Genomic DNA, 20,497 nt, shown 5'->3' with positions numbered 1-20,497 from the left:
CAGGATAATACACAGTAGAATGGAAAAGAAAACTGAGGATATGTTAGACGACAATCAGTGTGACTTTAGAAAAATAAAGGCATTAGTGAGGCAACTCTGACGCGGTTCATAATGGAAGCATGACTAAAGAAAAGTTAAGAAAAGTTTATAGGATTTGTCGACTTGGAAAAATAAGGGTAAGCATAGGGAAAGACGAGTAATATACAACGTATACAAGAATCACGAAGGAATAATAAGACTGGTAGTCCGAAGTGCTCGGATTACAAAGGACGTAAGACAGGGATGTAGTCTTTCGCCCCGACAGTTCAATCTATACATCGAAGAAGCAATTACAGGAATAAAATAAAGGTACAAGAGCTGAATTAAAATTCAAGATGAAAGGATATGACTGATAATATTCGCTGATGATATTGCACTTCTTAGTGGAAGTGAAGAAGAATTACATGATCTGCTGAATGGAATTTATATGCCAATGGAACAGAATATGGACTGATTGTAAATCGAGGACAGACGAAAGTAATTGGAAGTAGCTGAAATGAGAAAAGCGAGAAACTTAACATCACGACTGGTGATGACGAAGTAGATGAAGTTAGGGAATTCTGCTACCTAGGCAGGAAAATAATCCGCGATGGTCGGAGCAGGGAGGACATCAAACGCAGTCTAGCAAAGTCAAAAAGGCCATATCTGGACAAGAGAAATCTGCTAGTATCAAACATAGGTCTTTATTTGAAGACGAAATTTATGAGTATGTACGTTTCGGGAACAGAATTTTATGGTAGTTAAACATGGGCTGTTGGATAGCCAGAATAGAAGAGAATCGAAGCAGATAGGATGTGGCGTTACAGGAGAATATTGAAAAGGTAAGGAATAAGGAGGTTCTGCGAAGTTTCGGGAAGGAAAGGAATATGTGGAAAACACTGACAAGAGGGGCGGATAGGATGGTAGGACATCTGTTAATTAATCACGGAATAACTTCCACGATACTAGAGGGAGTTGTAGAGGATAAAAACTGCAGACGCAGACTGAGATTGGAATACACCAGGCGTATGTTTGAGGACGTAGGGTGCAAGCGCTTCCCTAAAATGAAGAGGATGGCACAAGAGAGGAAATCGTGGACCGCTTCAAACCAGTCAGTTGACTGATAGTTTGATGACTCAAAAGGAAAAAGAAAAAAGAAAAGAAAAGGCAACGTAATTCCGCATTGGAAATCCGGTTGACATTTCAAACAAACGGGATCCTCATCGCATTTCCAATACGGCAGCGGGGAATTTAACATTGCACTTAACTGGATATAAGTAATATTTCTAATACGGTATACTGTGTACAGTAGGCGTTTTCACGTGAATAGCTGCGGCAGAGTTAAAATTGAGTACATTTTGTACTCTAACTACACTACTTGCACGCTTAACATGACCACTTATGTGAGTTGATACAAACTGGACTCCCTCTGGAGATCCAGCGCCAAAATATCTCACTGTTTCTCTAAAACATTTCAGGTGAATTCTAGGACGATACCTTCGAACAGGTACCGCCAATTACTTCCCACGTGCTTAGCCGGTCGACGCTTGTGCTACGTATCTAATGACATGAAAGGAGCGTTAAACTTCGGTTGACCTTTCTTTAATGTAATTACAGAGCATGTTTCTCCTTTCGGCAATTTAGATATTGTTTCCTGTTAAAACTAGCTCCGTTGCTACTCGACACTGCAGTGGAACTTAGCCTATAGCTGTACTATAGACCGAAAACCTCGGAAACAAATTTGGATGTACCCTGAGCGACGTCACATTAGGTACACAATTAGACAGCACCATCCACTACTTTCCCATCACAAAATTTCAAGAATGGAAGTTGGTTGAGTGATCGAAAGTGACATGATTAGAGAAGTACACAAGGTCAGGAATGTTTTGAGCACCAGGGTCAGGCATGTTGTCAGAGGTGACCAGATCCATGTTATTATGAAGTAGATTCCTCCGAAGAGCTTTGAACAAATTCATCTCTTTGATAAGCATAAGAAACTGTCAGTGACATAACTCAAAGAATTAACAAAATTATACGACTCAGACGTCATTAACCCGTGTCAGCTATTGCAAAAATCTTTGGCTCTAGCTCACGTGCAATGATCAGTGACCGAACAGTCCCTCAGAACCAGTTGAAATCTGCATTGCGTCATCACAGGATCCCTCTGCAGGATGCCCGCCACCTGTGACACCTAGGCTTGAGCAGCTATCTACGGCTATACAGAATAGTCGTCGAAATACTGTATATTAATGTGGTGGTAATTTAGCAGAATATTAACAGGCATGAGATTCATCTTGAGCGATATTTGGCCAAAGGCTCTAAGGAGCAGATGGGTAAACTTATCTGTGACAGACGACAGTCGTTATTTGAGTTTTATCCATGGAAGCAAAAAGAGAAGGGACGTCTCATTACGTCACACACTTGAAGTCGATGTCTGCCATCTTAACGAACTTAACTAACACAAAACCTTAGGAAAGACGCGACTACTGAAGTCACACGTAGGACCATAGATCTTCTCACCAACTCGGAGCGAGGCAGGAACACCATCTGAAGGCTTTACCCTGGGCACCGGCGCCTCCGCGACTATATGGCCCCCGAACATACATAGGAGAGGGTTCCACGAAGTCCGATACTGAAAATCATAAACTCACCAACATATGGGATAGCCAAACATCTAGCAGAACTACTAGAACCACATGTGGGTCACTGCCCACACCACGTCAAGAACTCCACAGAATTTGTAAGGTACTCCAAGAGCTGTGCACACATGAGAAGGACCTACTAGTTAGCTTTGATGTTACGTCGCTTTTCTCCCGCGTGCCACTGGACGATTCCTTAGCGCTTCTCAATGGACACTTCGGTGAAGACACAATCAAATTCTTCCGACATGTGCTAACAACCACCTATTTCAGATGTGTTGGGAAATTCTATGAACAAATAGACGGGGTTGCCATTGGCTCCCCTAGCTCCGGGTATTGACAACGTCTACATGGAGCACTTTGAAGATGTAGCACTGGATACCGCCGCCTAAAAACCAAAGGCTTTCTATAGATACGCTGACGACACATTTATGGTGCGGCCACATGGAAAGAAAAACATACCTTTATCTTAATGCACGGAGTTGCCACCATCCGGCACAACGCAACTCGGTACGAAAGACGTTGGCACAAAGAGCCAGGTCCATCTACAATAGAGGGAGTTTGCCACTGTAATTGCAGCACCTGCGGGAAACTTTCCGAAAAAACGGCTACAGCGAGACGCAGATAAGACGCGCGTTACGGACAGGCGTGAGGCGGGAGGACAAGCTAGAAGAAGGCGATGCAAATCGTGTAACGTTCCTGCTCTATGCTGGCCCCCCAACAGGCAAAATGGCCAGAATACTGAAAAAGTACGGTATAAAAGCCATTTCCTACACAACTCGAAAAGTAAAGGACATACTTGGTTAGACTAAAGACCCTTTAGGATTACAGACGCCGGGCAGCTGCAGTATAGAGTGCGAATTTTGAAGGCAGTACGTCGGACAAACACAACGGTGTATATCACAGCGCTGTACGGAGCACATCAGAAACGTGCGATTAGGACAAGTAAGCAAGTCCTCGGTAGCAGAGCATAGCGTTAACCAGGGGTACACCTTTAACTCTGAAGAAAGGAAAAAGATGTGCAGTGCCAACGGATTCTGAGACTCCGTTTTCAAGGAGGCAATGAAAACGTCTCCACAACAATCTGGTCAACCGCGATACAGGATTTCAACTTAGCGCAACGTGGGACTCCGCAATTGAGAAGATACGTCAGGAACGCTCCGTTCTGGAGGTGGCGGCGTCCGCGGACAGAATGGACAGCGACCAGGACTCGTCGCCCGCACCAGAGCCGCACCGTGAACCCACACCACCGGCCGCGCCGTATCGGGACCCGTTTCCGGAGCCTCGTGATTGACCAGCCTGCAAAACAGGACAGCGGACAAGTACCTTTATAGGATTGTGCAGCACAGTGGACTCCCTCAACGCCCCGCCCCCCCCCCCCCCCCACCGCCACCCCTTCACCTGCACCTCCATGGATCCCGACTCTCCTGGCGCAGATCCGCCAAGTATCTCGGTGTAACTTTTGGACTCGAGACTAACGTGGAAATCCCATATAGGCGAGATCCACAGGAAGATCTGTGCCAGAATGTCGATCCTATACCCAGTCCTCAACACAACCAGATCCCATCCCTGCTCTGTAGGACTCAACGTCTATCATGTCCTTGTACGGCCAGTAATGGAGTGTGCGTGCCCTGTCTGCGGATATGCGGCGAAGCTCCAGAGGCTGCAGAATAGCGTCCTCAGGAGGGCACTGCACCTACCCATGGGATCCCCCACCGACGATCTGCTCGCCGCTACCGAAATCTCACTCCTCAAAGAAAGATTCCAAGATCTGGCAAGAGCTTTCCACGAGAGCTCTTCCAGATCTGGAAATACCATCAACCACTCCTTAGGTCAAGATGACGTGTCCCGCGACAAGCAGAAACGCCCCATGACGATCTTCGACGACTAAGTCGAAGAGAAAAATACTAAAAATCTCCAAATCCAAATACCAGTCTTTAATCCTTAAAATACCCAACATCTCGCCAACCTCAGGCAAGTACTACTCACCACCAGAAATCCAGCACAACACATACACAGCCAAAACAATCAAAGACAATCACACACACTCCGAACACACATTGTGGAGTAAAAGCCAACAGGCTATAAACTCCTCCATACACTTCCCCAAGGAGGGGAAAGTAAAAGGTGAGAGAGGCAGCATCCCGAGACCTTGCTTGAGGATGATGGGTACGAAATTCATCGAAACGTTTCGTCAAGACGACGCCACCACTCAGCTGATCACCCGAGGAGAGTTCATAAACGTTTCTTTTTGGTAGCTCCTATTACCGTAACGAGTAAATGATGATGGGTAGGAATTACTAACATTTGTCTGACACACATGCTTGGAATGACAGGGGTTTTTATTAGAACAAAAAAAGTTCACAAAATGTCCGACAGATGACGCGTGAAAGATCTCTTGTGCGCGTCGTTTGGTGATGATGTGGGCTCAGCCGCCATTTTCATCATGCTTGGCCTCCCAGGTCCCCAGACCTCAGACCGCACGATTATTAGCTTTGGGGTTACCTGAAGTCGCAAGTATATCGTGATCGACCGACATCTCTGGGGATGCTGAAAGACAACATCCGACGCTAATGCCTCACCATAACTCCGGACATGCTTTACAGTGCTGTTTACAACATTATTCCTCGACTACAGCTATAGTTCAGGAATGATTGTGGACATATTGAGCATTTCCTGTACGGAACATCATCTTTGCTTTGTCCTACTTTCTTATACTAATTATTGCTATTCTGATCAAATGAAACGCCATGTATCGGACATTTTTTGAACTTTTGTAATTTTTTGGTTGTAATAAAACCCCACGCCATTCCAAACATGTGTGTCAATTTGTACCTCTCTATCTACATTATTCCGTGATTTATTCAGTTTTCAAATTTATACTGACTTTTTCATCACCTGGTACATTCCAGTTGTCCTAGGTTTGGTTGTTCATGAAAAACTGACAGAGTCACTGGCGAGAAATATTCTGGGAAACGAAATAGATAGGGTACTGTTGGAAAGGTAGGCCTCCATCTTACACAGGTTAAGCAATCATTAATAAAAAAATTAACTATAAACATATTGAAGCAGATGTCCATTTTATAGGGTCTTAAGCGTTCGAGACCATTCCCGTAATCACATTTATAGCATTCCGCAACGGTGGAAGATGTTTAAAAAATTATACCTTTTTTGCCGGCCGCTGTGGCCGAGCGGTTCTAGGCGCTGCAGTCTGGAACCTCGCGACAGTTACGATCGCAGGTTCGAATCCTGCCTCGGACATGGACGTGTGTAATGTCCTTAGGTCAGTTAGGTTTAAGTAGTTCTAAGTTCAAGACGACTGATGACCTCAGATGTTAAGTCCCATAGTGCTCAGAGCCATTTGAATTTTATATGTTTCTTTCTTACCCTGTAATTGCTATTATTGGCCACACACTGAATGACACATCATAGGCAAGATATCAAAGCGAGAACGTGTGTAAACTACAATAGGACTAATTCTTTGACAATCTAATGAAACAAGAACTCTATTCTGCATAGAGGTACACAAACATTAGTTTCGGAGTTCCAGCTTCATTTGCTACCGATAAAAATACAATAAAACTGGAATAAAAGGCATTACGAAAGCATCCTTTTCACATGACATACTTCTCTCGGTTATTAGAATCATATCCACAAAAACAAGTTACATTAACGAGACCAGCAAAAACTCATTCAAGATCAGAAAAAAGAATGAAATTCCTTCCTGACACTATGCTGTTAACGTAAGAACTGTAATTTTTTGTATTTAAAGCAGCTGTTGCATTCAGATAGGCCCCACCCACTCTTGCTTCAAAACAAAGTACAGCGCCTATAGCGCCATGTCCCTTTTTTTAACCTCCATGGTCACGACACTTCTGCTTCATTTTCGTTACAATCTGTGACAGCAGCTCTCCAAGTGAACAGTAAGCTACATTTCTGAATACGATATCGGATGAGTGCGAATAGTATTGTTGATATTGACATATAACACTTAGAGAACCGACTCGTGGCGATAACATATTAGACCTTCTGGTGACTAACAGCCCCGAACTATTTGAAACAGTTAACGTAGAACAGGGAATCTGCGATCATAAAGCGGTTACTGCATCGATGATTTCAGCCGTAATCAGAAATATTAAAAAAGGTAGGAAGATTTTTCTGTTTAGCAAAAGTGACAAAAAGCAGATTACAGAGTACCTGACGGCTCAACACAAAAGTTTTGTCTCAAGTACAGATAGTGTTGAGGATCAGTGGACAAAGTTCAAAACCATCGTACAATATGCGTTAGATGAGTATGTGCCAAGCAAGATCGTAAGAGATAGAAAGGAGCCACCATGGTACGACAACCGAGTTAGAAAACTGCTGCGGAAGCCAAGGGAACTTAACAGCAAACATAGACATAACCAAACCCTTGCATACAAACAAAAATTCCGCGAAGCGAAATGTAGTGTGAGGAGGGCTATGCGAGAGGCGTTCAATGAATTAGAAAGTAAAGTTCTATGAACTGACTTGACAGAAAATTCTAAGAAATTTTGGTCTTATGTCAAAGCGGTAGGTGGATCAAAACAAAATGTCCAGACACGCTGGGACCAAAATGGTACTGAAACAGAGGATGACAGACTAAAGGCCGAAATATTAAATGTCTTTTTCCAAAGCTGTTTCACAGAGGAAGACTGCACTGTAGTTCCTTCTCTAGATTGTCGCTCAGATGACAGAATGGTAGATATCGAAATAGAAGACAGAGGGATAGAGAATAAATTAAAATCGCTCAAAAGAGGAAAGGCCACTGGACCTGATGGGATACCAGTTCGATTTTACACAGAGTACGCGAAGGAACTTGCCCCCCTTCTTGCAGCGGTGTACCGTAGGTCTTTAGAAGAGCGTAGCGTTTCAAAGGATTGGAAAAGGGCACAGGTCATCCCCGTTTTCAAGAAGGGACGTGGAACAGATTTGCAGAACTATAGACTTATATCTCTAACGTCGATCAGTTGTAGAATTTTGGAACACTTATTATGTTCGAGTACACTGACTTTTCTGGAGACTAGAAATCTACTCTGTAGGTATCAGCATGAGTTTCGAAAAAGACGGTCGTGTGAAACTCAGCTCGCGCTATTCGTCCACGAGACTCAGAGGGCCATAGACACTGGTTCACAGATAGATGCCGTATTTCTTGACTTCCGCAAGGCGTTCGATACAGTTTCCCACTGTCGTTTAATGAACAAAGTAAGAGCATATGTACTATCAGACCAAATGTTTTGATTGGATTGAAGAGTTCCTAGATAACAGAACGCAGCGTGTCATTCTCAATGGAGAGAAGTCTTCTCAAGTAAGAGTGATTTCAGGTGTGCCGCAGGGCAGTGTCATAGGACCGTTGCTATTCACAATATACATAAATGACCTTGTGGATGACATCGGAAGTTCACTGAGGCTTTTTGCAGATGATGCTGTGGTGTATCGAGAGGTTGTAACAATGGACAATTGTACTGAAACGCAGAAGGATCTGCAGCGAATTGACGCATGGTGCAGGGAATGGCAATTCAGTCTCAATGTAGAAAAGTGTAATGTGCTGAGAATACATAGAAAGATAGATCCCTTGTCATTTAGCCACAAAATAGCAGGTCAGCAACTGGAAGCAGTTAATTCCATAAATTATCTGGGAAAACGCATTAGGAGTGATTTAAAATGTCATGATCATATAAAGTTGATCGTCGGTAAAGCGGATGCCAGACTGAGATTCATTGGAAGAATCCTAAGTAAATGCAATCCCAAAACAAAGGAAGTAGGTTACACTACGCTTGTTCGCCCACTGCTTGAATACTGCTCAGCAGTGTGGGATCCGTACCAGATAGTGTTGATAGAAGAGATAGAGAAGATCCAACGGAGAGCAGCGCGCTTCGTTACAGGATCATTCAGTAATCGCGAAAGCGTTACGGAGATGATAGATAAACTCCGGTGGAAGTCTCTGCGGGAGTGACGCTCAGTAGCTCGGTACGGGAGTTTGTTAAAGTTTGGAGAATATACCTTCACCGAAGAGTCAAGCTCCCTCCTAGATATGTCTGGCGGACAGACCATGAAGATAAAATCAGAGAGATTGGAGCTCACACAGAAGCATACCGACAATCCTTGTTTCCACGAATAATACGAGACTGCAATGGAAGGGAGAACCGATAGAGGCACTCAGGGTACCCTGCGCCACACACAGTCTGGTGGCTTGCGGAGTATGGATGTAGATGTCGATGTAGATGTAACACAGTTTTTACAGTATCAGTTGTACGTAGTAGCATGAAAATGGGCATTAGCTAAAGAATGAAATCCATTTCTTTTCTGTAGTTTCCAAAGGACTCTGTCAGGTTTGAAATTGTTCATAACAAGGCAGTTTAATTTACGATTTTATATAACCTACATATATCTACTGACGAAAGTAATTTTCTCTTAAGACAAAAAAATGGCAAGTGAACAGCAGAAGACTTGACCTTGTTGAGAAAGATGCTGTGTATCTACTCAAAAATGTGGAGTTTTGTTCACTAACATTCCAGTCAAGTTAGGGAATGTGGAATGTAGGAAAATTGTATGGAATGCATTGAATTCTTTATTTAACGTATCAAGTAAGCCACCACAACTGTAGCTGAAGGGAGAATCACAGACATGATAATATGAGGGTTATTCGGAAAGTAAGGAACGATCGGTCGTGAAATGGAAAATAAAGTGAAAATGTAATGAAGCTATGCTCAGATGCGTTGGGCACGGTGTATATCACGCCCGTCGATTGCATTAGGTCGCTCTATCCAGTTCTGAGCTCACATCGAGAACGTAAAGATGGCTAGAAATTAGAGTATCCCACTGAGTTTGAGGGCCTGGCGAATGATTTCCCTGAAGCTATGCACTCCACATAACATAACTGCCATGTGGTTCGTTCTACACGACAATTCTTGGCCACACTCTGCAGGGGCAATGAAGACGCTCCTAAAGCGTTAAAGCGTTTTCAGTTTGACAATATAGTTCAATGGGACAATATAGTTGGTAATTAGCTACCCCTGAGGTTCATCTCTGCTCAAATGAACCTCTGGCTATGAAGACAATATTTTGACACAGACAACTACCAACAGTCCAGAGTAGAAAATTGTCGAAAAGCACTTGCGGCTGTCTCCTATAACAACGGAATTGAAAAGCTGGTACAACGCTACGGCAGATGTCTAAGTCTGAGCGGCGACTGTGTACATTAGTAGCTGGAAGGTGTAGCCAACCGCTGCAAATAAAACAGTTTTGATTTTCACTGTGGTTTAAATTTTGCGACCTATCGTTCCTTTCTTTCCGAGTAGCGCACGTATTACGTTAAAACTAATAAAACAGTTTCCCAACACAGAAGAAACCAGTTTCATAAACGTCAGGATTCTTCAACACAGTCGCTTCTTAAGAAAAAGTAATTACATTTACAAAAAATAATCGTGTATTAGAAAGTCAACTGAAGTATAAGAATATGGGAATCATTAGACGCCGTACAAAATCGGCACGTGTCAAGGAAAGTGCCAATGACAATATGAACAGACAACAACAAAAATATATGTTCCTCACGCGTGAAAAATCTGTTTATGTTCTCTTGCTTTCTTCATCTGAGTAAGATGCCGTTGTACATAAATTCGAAAATATTTCATTAATCTCACGGCTGGCTTTCTCGCCGTATCTGATTCACCGATTGGAAAGTCACAGCAGAACGAGGAGCACCTCAGGAGATGTACAATGCATCTCTGGACTTCTATACAAGCCGTATGATTCAGCATCAGCTAAGACCCCAGCCGTGATAGCCTTTATTGAATAACAGCAGCAACGTCTCGAGCAGTGATGAATTCAGCGGGTGCTACAAGGAGGGAAAATACCCCAGAAGATAAAAATTCCCCATGAGAAATTCGTATCTATTTGTGTAGAACGTTAAAAGTCAAAATAACGTATGAACTTAAGCTATTGTCTGGGCTGGAGTAATGTGACGATTAATGGAGCTAGCATTGTTTTGACAAAATCTGCATATGCTGATACGCGCAAAAAGGCTACATTTAAATACAAAAGCTGCTGCCTGCTACACACTCAGCGCTACTCAGCTTCCATTGTTGTAATGAATTTCAACTTCTTGTATGCAGCTATTTCAACAGTAACTCAGTGAACAGCCTACTATGGGAAAGTGATATGATAATGCAATGTGAGTGCGGTATTCGTCAATTCCTCGTATAAAAAAGCGTGAATGCCGAAAAGCAATTTGTAAGAAACAAACTTTATTTGCTTTCTTTTCTGATAAAAGACAATGCAATGCAGAAGACATAGATGAGTGTGTGTCTATTGAAAGAATTGGTAGTGAATGTGAAGGTGAATTGCATACTGAATCTTCACTTATTCTTCCTCAGTTTTCGAACGAAAATTATACTATTTCTGACTCATCCTCAGTTATAAACCTAAAAAAAAGTGTTGAACGCCAGATTAAGTACCGGCAAAAAATGGGAGTGTATGTACAGTCGGCTGTACTTTGACCACTATCGGGGTGCAAATTGTGTTATATTGATTTCAAAACAGTGTCGAAACTCTGCAAAAAGCACGGTGAGTAGTAAGTATCTTTTACTAAAATTAGAAAAGCTACTAGAACCACCGAAAAGCTGTAAAAGAACGCCATTTTAGAGAGACATTCTAAAGCCTGAGCACTTTAAAACTTTAAATTACGGTGATTAAACGCTCCAAAGGCTAGTCGCGAGGTAATGTCTTCTTCAATTCGAGGGTGTGTTTCCTTATAGCAAAATAGGAATCTCTAATTCGTAAGGTAGTATTAAGAAGCTACATTAATCTTGAAAACTGGGTTAATTTCAGAGTGAAAGGTCCATATACACTGAAGAGCAAAACATTATGAATACTGTCCATCACGAAGTCGTATGCTGCCTGGTCGCACAGAAGGCACTTGACACGGTAAGACAAATATGTGAGTGGGGGAGAGACAAATGGGGAATCATTCTAGCGACGGTAAGTCGGGAAAATGAGCAAACTAGCTGACCTAAGCGTTTGACAAAAACCAGATGTTGCGGCCAAGCGCCTGGGAGCGAGCATGTCGAAAACGGCGAAGCTGTTCGCGTGCTGCTGGGGTTAGCGTCTATGGAAAGAGATTGAAGAATGCTGAAACCACGAGTAGGCGGCGAGAAGTTGGACGTCTAAACTTCATCATCCATACCTCATCAAAGAATATAGGGATCGGAGGCTTGCCCACACTCTACTGCAGCATATGCGGTGGTCTGTGGCAGATCTGATGACGGAGTACAGTGCTGGCGCAGGCACGAGTGGTTTGGAGCACACCATTCAGTGAACAGCCTTGAGCATGGTGTTCCGCAGCAGAGGACCCGTACGTGTTCCCTTGTTGGCCTAACAACATTGTCAGACATGATTACAGTATGCACAGGATAATCAAGTAGGACAGGGGATAAATGGAATAGTGTCACCTGATCGGATGAGTCACATTTATTTTTCAACCAGGTCGATGTTCGAGCTGAGATACGCTGTCATTCAGGGGAATGGCTGCTCGAAACATGCAGCGCGCCACGGACGCAGGCCTTTGAAAGCAGTGTTATGTTATGCGAACGTTCATCTGGGGTTCCATGGAAGCTGCGGTAGTAATCGAAGGCACCATGATACCTGTGAACTAAATGAACATTATTAGGGACCACCTTAACCCGTTATTCTTGATGTCTTCCTTAACAGCAATGGGATATTCCAGCAGCATAACTATCCGTGTCACAAATCCATAATCGTGCTGCTGTGGTTTCAAGAGCATGATAGTGAATTCACGGTGATGTCTTGGTCATCAAATTCGACTTATCTGAATCCGATGAAACCCAAATGGAACGCTATCGGGCGTCAGCTCCACGCTCTCGAACCAACCGCATGTAAATTACGGCAAGTGTGTGACCTGTGAGTAACATCTGCTGATGCACACTTCTACAAACCTGCCAAGTGTGGAAAACTATCAAGTGCTTCTATAACCCATGGCACGCAGAATGAGTGCGGAATTTCGTTACAGAAGTAGACCGCTTTAAAGTAGGTGGTAATGACGTGTTGGTTCATCAGTGTATCTTAGCAGATATACTGGGGATGAGAAACCTACAGAAATTTTCATTGATAACGACAGATACACTGTAAAGAACACTCGACTTTTCAGTAAATGTAGGCCTACGTTATTCTGTACAATAATATTGTTTTATAGATTCTCATAATTTTATACTTTAAGATAAATAATTAATTTTTCTACACCTACCTAGTGCTTGCGCTAGTATCACAGATGAAGGGAAATTTTTACATATTAGTAACATTGCTATTTATTTAGTATGTTATCAATAAAATATGAAGCCTGTAAGCTTTTCCCCCTCCCTTCCCCGTGAACTTAATATCCCCTCCCCTCCAGCCCCTCCCTTGAGGAAAACGGATGTAATCATCAATGGTCTCGAGAGCTTCGTTGATCACGTACCAAAATAGATCGGCAGTACGGTAGCCTACTGAGTGTTACCCAGAAGCAGATTTAGAGTTCGCAGATTTGCAAAGAAGGTGTTCACTTTCAACCAGTTTCCCTTTGTTTTTGTGACTGTTCTGATTTTATTAAGCGGTAAAGTTATTTGGGTTACTTTCATTTGTTGTTGCTTCACTCCCTGCTTTCCTTGAATCAAGCCAACACACATTATTGAGTATGCATGATGCGAAAAACCTATTTGATTAGTAATTTCTTTGTTTTCCAGAAAGCCAGCTCCTCATGCTGTGTTACGACATGTTTACTGCTGGTGCAGAAACCACAAGTAACTCTCTTTGATTTGCTTTCCTTATGATGTTAGGCATCCTGACGTCCAGGAACGAGTGCATAAAGAGATAAAAGACGCAGTTGGTACTGACAGACTTCCAACTCACGAAGACAAAGACAGGTACTCTGATCAACTTTATTATACTGATTAACTTATAGGAGAAAGTTGTTATGACTGGACAGCTAGATGATGTTTGTAATTTAGAGATGCATATAACCAACTAATCTTAATATTTACAAACAGTTTACGAGACACTAACATTAACACACATTCCAAGACAAAAGAAAGGAACAATGACCCACAAAGGAATTACCCAAATGTGACAGGAATTGGTAGATGTGATGTACTTATGCAGATCAACAAATGACACAATTTCGGAAGGAAATGGATCATAAATTGAGCAAGTCAATATCCCGTTGGTCCACCCCTGCCCCTTATGTCCTCCTGATGCATATTATGACAAATTATGTCCAATTGGCGAGTTAGATCGCCAAAAACACGAGGTGGTTAGAGGAACCTGCCAGAAAAGCTCCAACCATTCTCAATTGGAGAGATATCCAGAGACCTTGCTGGCCACGGCAGAGTTTGGCAAGCACGAAGACAAGTAGTAGAAACTCTCGCCGTGTGCGGGCAGGCATTGTCTTGCTGAAATGTAAGCCAGGATGGCTTTCCATGAAGAGCAACAAAATGGGTGTGTAATATAGTCGATGCACCGCCATGCTTTGAAGGCGCAGCAGATGACAACCAGAGAGGTCCTCGTATGAGAAGAAACGGCACTCCCAGACCATCACTCCTACCTGTCGGACATTGGTGGATGACAGCCAGGTTGGTGTCTCATCGCGGTCTGGATTGTCTCCAGACATTTCTTTGCTGGTCATCGGGGCTCAGATCGAAGCGGGACTCGTCACTGAAGACAATTCTAGTCCAGCCAATGAGACTGTCTGCAGACGTGTTGCCTTCCACGTGGCCCTACAACTGGGAGTGATAGACTGAGATGCCATTTCATTTCATAGCAGGACTTCTTCGGTTATCATCCATAGGACCATTACAACACACAGGTCTGTCCAAAATATTCAATACCCCATTCCTTTTCACTTGCAGCTATGTTTTCTGACCCACTCTCTGGTTGCTTATGGTGGGTCGTTATATGCCACTTGCCCGCTGTGACTGGGTTCAGGGCCCAGAGTGGCTATTAAGACACCACCCCGTTTCCCGACCCCATTCACACCGTTGCCCGTGTCCCGCCACGTGGAGGAGGGCTCTTTATTCTTCACGTATGTACAATTATTATTTCTTGTGGTGCAGCATTTTCAAACCATTACAAATAATATAATGGAATAGGGAAGTGAAGTACAAATGTAGTTTGGAATTTAAGAATAATTAAAAACAAGATTCATGGCAAATCATCGTGGGCTTACATTTCAGCAAAATAATGCCCGCTCGCACATGGCGAGAGTTTTTACTGCTTGTCTTGTGCTTGCCAAGTCTTACCTAGACCAGCGCGGTCACCGGATCCCTCCCTAACTGAGAAAGTCTGGAGCATTATTGGCAGGATCCTCCAACCAGCACGGAATTTTGAGTATCTAAAGCACCAATTGGATAGAATTCGGCACAATATCCCTTAGGATGACATCCAGCATCTTTATCATTCACTGCTGTAATATTAGTAATTTTCGCTTCACAAACATTAATAAGCGCTCAATAGTAATAACCCTATGACCTATAGTTATCGAACAATTGTAAAGTAAAAAAAAAGAACTCTCGCATAGCAGTGACAGAGTCTATTACCCTTTATTTTTGCCGTTCTTGCGCGGAGCCTGTAAAACTCTATGTACATGTATCGATTAATGGTATAAAAAAGAATTCTGTTGTTTCAAGACAAATGAGGCTTTTGGCACCTCACCTTTTACTGTTTGTATTCTATGAAAGGCGGACGCGGAATTGCTGCGTTCCGCAACTGTATTTTATATTTTATGTGAAAATATTGAGTGAATATGCTAATTGTTATTTTTTCAATCAGAAAACATGTAGTTTCTTGTAACTGATTACGAACAGAGAGCATCAAGAGGATATTTTGACTGATATGTATAAAGTATTTATCCACAATGGTCATCTGTTGTAAGTTGATATGAAAAGGTATGTAGCATTAAAAAAATTGTGTTACAGATAAGTGTGCTTATTTTAGTAAATTAACCTTGATGATTTCCATATTCTCATTCACTCAATTGATAATTATTTTGTGTTAGTTCATCACCAGAAATTACGATCACGCTGATGGGCCGAACGCAGCATGACGCAGAAGGAACACTATCGTTTTCCTATTAGTTCTGAGCCAATTTTTTTTAAAATTGTGTAGTGTTGCATTTCTTTTAAAGTCTATAAATCTTTTGGTCCCTTAGTGTTGTTAGGGATATGACTACATCGCGAACATAAAAATGCACAGAAATGATAATTTTTCTCTTATTCAGGTATTTAATGCTCAACGTATATTATTATAATAGTGTAATGAATCCCTGATTCTGTTGCCAAGTGGCCCACCATAATATCCACTTTTTCCACATGTTTTAAAAAAAATACATAAAATAACAATTCTTGTCCTTCTTGCCCCCCCCCCCCCCCCCCACCTCAAGACAAAGCTACACTGGCGTCCGAACAGGGACTTGATCAAAACTCATTTCATGTATGTGTTTAAAAATGTTTTAGTGTTTCAGTGTTTCATTTTTTCATATGGATGCAATTCAACCGAGAAAGAGAAGTGGGAAAACCTTTTAATTAATTCAGAAGAACGATTGATGAAATTACCAAAAAACGCGAGTATCCATCCGTATCACCATCCAGACAGCCATAGTAAGTGAAATTTTTATACGCAGTAGCCAAGCTTTCGTAGTGACATTGCATCTTTCGAGTTGATCAGCATGTAAGCCTGTCTCTCCTTGCCTTGAAACAGCTTTATTTCCATTTGTCCATAGTCCATTCTTATGTAGTCAAATTCAGTGAAAGTGTACCATTGTTGTCAGTGCATCAAAAAAAATTGGAATATGGCGGGTAATTACTCTCAAAACGTGTGATATTTAATTTGTTTGTAATTAGTACGAACCATCTTGTCTTCTTGGCGTACATGAACGTCAGTTGTTACCCAGAGTTAAAATTTCATCTTAGTTCCCAGTAAGCCATAGCACTACGTCACAAATGACTGACGGCAGTGACAAACAAAATCTGTAGCTTTTTGACGTTTGACAAATAATTCATGAACATGGCTGACGGTAAACAGCGGACACAAACAAAAGCAGACGACAGCGGTGATGCGAATGGATCTCACAATCCATTACGATCACGCGCGATAGATATACGAGCGGAGGCAGAAGCAGCCTCGACCTAAGTTTTAGACGCTGGTCCTAGTGTGCAAACTATTCCCGCTTTTGAGAAAAATGACTTGGCCGGAATGATCGAAGCAATAATGGAACGTTAGTTCGAAAGCCCGCGAAGAAAAAGAGAAGGCCGAAAGACGGCATAATAAAGATCACATCCTTACAAATCTGTGCAATTCAGTCAAAAAAAAAAGACATAATTTCAGTAAAAACAGACATAAATTCAGAAAAACAGATCTGCAAACGGAGATAAATGACCTAAATACACGATTAAATTCGGTAATGGCCGAACTAAAGGCAGACATAACAGCTGATTTAAATTCCCTGTTTGGTAATGTCCAAAGCCAAATCAGTAGTCAGCTCACGACCATGAGACTAGAAATTGACACACAAGTAGAGTAAAAATAGAGGATATTTCAAAACGGTTAGATGAAAAAATCGAAGCAGCCAAGGGGGAGATAAATTCAAAAGTGATGGAATATCAAAAACTAGCTGCGACCTTAAAAGAAGGTTATAATGCAATCTCTGATGAGGTCAAGGGAGCTAAAACCGCAGTAGACATTATCGAGAATGTTGTTGATGATCTTTCCAAACAGATTGAGACTCTTGATGGAGAGGATCAAATAAAGAATATTGTTAACCCTTTCCAGCCCAGTGATGCCATATGGCATCATCACATTTAACTTTTTCCCAAGGCCAAACTATTACTCCAAAGATTATAAACAAGTGTGCAGGGCTTTCTAAAGGTCATTGGTCTTAGGTTGGCTACCGTGAATTCGCTAAAACGGAGAGCACCAGGCTACAATGCCTTTACAAAAGTATTGTTGCATGGTGTCTACGGTACAGTGCACCCAGCTGGACTTTCAAAATATTATATCAAGGTAAAGGAAGCAAACTAATATAAAAGTCGCACTAATAAATTATTGTAGAAAATGTAAATTAACTAGTAAACACTTTGAAAATAATGCTAGTTACGGTAATTTTCTGCTTGGAAATAACAAACATGTATTATTCCATTTGGCATCATTGGGCATTTGTTATGTTGCCAAATGTAGTACATGCAATAACTTCGACTAAAGTTTACCATAATGTGTAATTCTAATATTTTCAAGTTTATTTTGAACCTTTATTATACTAATATTAATATGTTAAAATGTTTATTGATATAATTTACCAGTTTTTTTGCTGCTTTAGTAAAAATTTCCTGGTTTGTTTACCAGATGATTGGCAACCATAAATCATTATCAGAAGAAGAAATATTGCTGCGTCTTGAAGGTGATTTATCTGATTTGGACCTTGATACTTTTGATGTGGAGGAAGAGATTGAAAATGCTCGGCAGCAGGACCCTACTACACTGGATATACAGTTTCTTCAAGGAATGGACCTTGATATGGTTGAAATTGTGGACCCGCAAGCCAATGATGAAGATGATGTTCCCTTAGCTTCAAGATTACTTGCTGAGCCAAACCTTACACCAAGTCATTCAGCTCAGAAAATTCAGTGTGATACACACCGGGATCTTCGGTGCAGAACGAAGGACATTGAAGAAGTGGACACATCATGTAATGCATTTTTTTCTGACCCTCCAGGAGATGAACTGACACCTTTGTAGTATTTTAGAACAATGTGTAGTGGTGACATTATCCAGAACCTAGTCAAACAATCTAGTCTATACTGCACACAGAAAACAGGTGCATCTTTAGATACAAACGTTTGTGAAATAGAAACGTATGTAGGGATAAACATCCCAGCAGGTGTTGTGAAAATGCCTAGTTACAGAATGTACTGGGCAGAGGCTACAAGATTTTCTCCAATAGCCTAGAAGTAGGTTTCATAAGCTAAGAAATTATTTACATGTGAATGACAACACTAAAATGAAACAAAGAGAGGACCATGATTATGACAAGCTGTTCAAGGTGAGACCATTTGTTGACAAAATCAAACAAGGTTTTTCAGTTATTGAACCTGAGGAATATCATTCAGTGGATGAATTAATCATTCCTTTCAAAGGTCATTCATCCCTGAAGCAGTATGTAAAAAGCAAACCACACAAGTGGGGTATAAAAGTTTTTGCCCATGCTGGTTCTTTTGTAATTGTGTACGATTTTGAAATATACTGAGGGAAAGGAACTGTACATAATGACACTGGTCTTGGTATACGAGGTGATATTGTGATAAGGCTTGTGAAAGGACTGCCAAAATATAAAAATTTTAAAGTGTTTACAGATAATTGGTTCACCTTTTACAATCTTATTTCTGCCCTGAAAATCTATGACATTTTGGCTATTGGAACTGTTAGACCCACAAGACTTCAAGGCTGCAATCTAGAAGCAGACAGTGAGCTGAAAAAGCAGGGACGAGGATCATACGATTATCGAACTGAAACGTAAAGGAAAACCTTAGTGCTTAAGTGGTATGATAACAGGTCTGTCGTTCTTGCATCATCATACAAAGGAGTAAGTCCAGTAGAACCAGTGAAACGTTGGTCAGTGGGAGGAACTGTTTCTTAAATTTTCATGTAATGTCACAATCAAGCTATAAAAAAAATTAAGTTGTCCTGAAATGCAAGTTACATTATTGTATGTACTAATTTTTCTTTAATAAACTGCATCAAATTGTGTAATTAAAATATTACCAAGCACTGTGACATTCCAACCACCTGACTGAAGGAAACAAATCCTGCCCAATGATGCCATATGGAGTCATCCCAAATTTCCTTCCAAAAACAAAAAAAATAACAAAATTTCTTATAAATATATATAATTTCAATCATTATGTAGGGAAATATGCGAAAAAATATTTTTTCCCATAAGTAAATAAAAGTTGGGCTGCAAAGGGTTAAGGCACATGCTGAAGCATTGTCCGACCACTACCAAGAGTGGATTAAAAACAAAGACGGAGTCATAGAAAACAAGGTCAAGAACGAACCCAGAGAAACTGTTAAAAACGTGACCTTTGAAATATTGGCAGCCCCTGGAAAAACAGGAGACACTGTCATGTCAGAATTAGGCCAGATAAGACGAACGTTAGCTCAAGGTTTACCTGAATGGCATCAACAGATAGTTGATGAAGTTCGTACACTAAAATGTCAAGTTGAAAATTCCCTACCTCCCGTGTCAGGAGAGTGGAATAATTCACCACGATGTAATGAACAACAGCAGGTACATTACTTCACCATTTGATAACGCTCAGACTCATAGTTCTACAGAAGCACAATTTAACCAGAGTAGAAGCCCACCCCCTTTTGTCAGTTTGATGCAGGAGGAAAGCGTGATCAAACATCGTGTTTTTCCGACCTTTCACGCACAGAAAAGAGAAATTCATCCTATAGTGTTCTTCCCAAATTTTCAGGAATTTTACCGAATAGCTGGAGTGACCGACAGCGAATTCAATTCGTTACTAGATTTATCGTGGGCGATGCTGCCTCATGGGGAACCGAAATGGTCGACTCTTGTAAAAGTTACAAAGAGTTTGAACAGATGTTTTTAGCTAAATTCTAAGTTTTGGTGTGCAGCAGCGCCTGAGAAAAGAGGTTTACAACGCCGAAGTGTTTAACAGTAAGCGCGGTAGTTTGAGAAGGTATTTTGAAAAGTTCTGGGATTCGCCGATCACCGCAAATGAAGTTATTATGATTCTAAAAACTAAGCTACCAACTGC

General features: G+C 41.5%; 1 protein-coding gene across 1 annotated transcript in view; it reads left to right on the top strand.

Annotated features, from left to right (window-relative positions):
* LOC126267731 (probable cytochrome P450 305a1) overlaps positions 1-18,452 on the top strand; it is a 43,928-nt gene extending 25,476 nt beyond the window's left edge. The window contains exon 3 of the mRNA XM_049973033.1: positions 18,060-18,452. Within this exon, the coding sequence (XP_049828990.1) occupies positions 18,060-18,452 (393 nt within the window). The remainder of the gene's footprint in view (positions 1-18,059) is intronic.
* Positions 18,453-20,497: the final 2,045 nt, after the last annotated feature.

The sequence above is a fragment of the Schistocerca gregaria genome, chromosome 4, assembly GCF_023897955.1.
Source record: "Schistocerca gregaria isolate iqSchGreg1 chromosome 4, iqSchGreg1.2, whole genome shotgun sequence".
NCBI classification, from domain to species: Eukaryota; Metazoa; Arthropoda; class Insecta; order Orthoptera; family Acrididae; genus Schistocerca; species Schistocerca gregaria.
The sequence above is the reverse complement of the archived record's forward strand: the minus strand, read 5'-3'. Positions and strand labels throughout refer to the sequence as shown.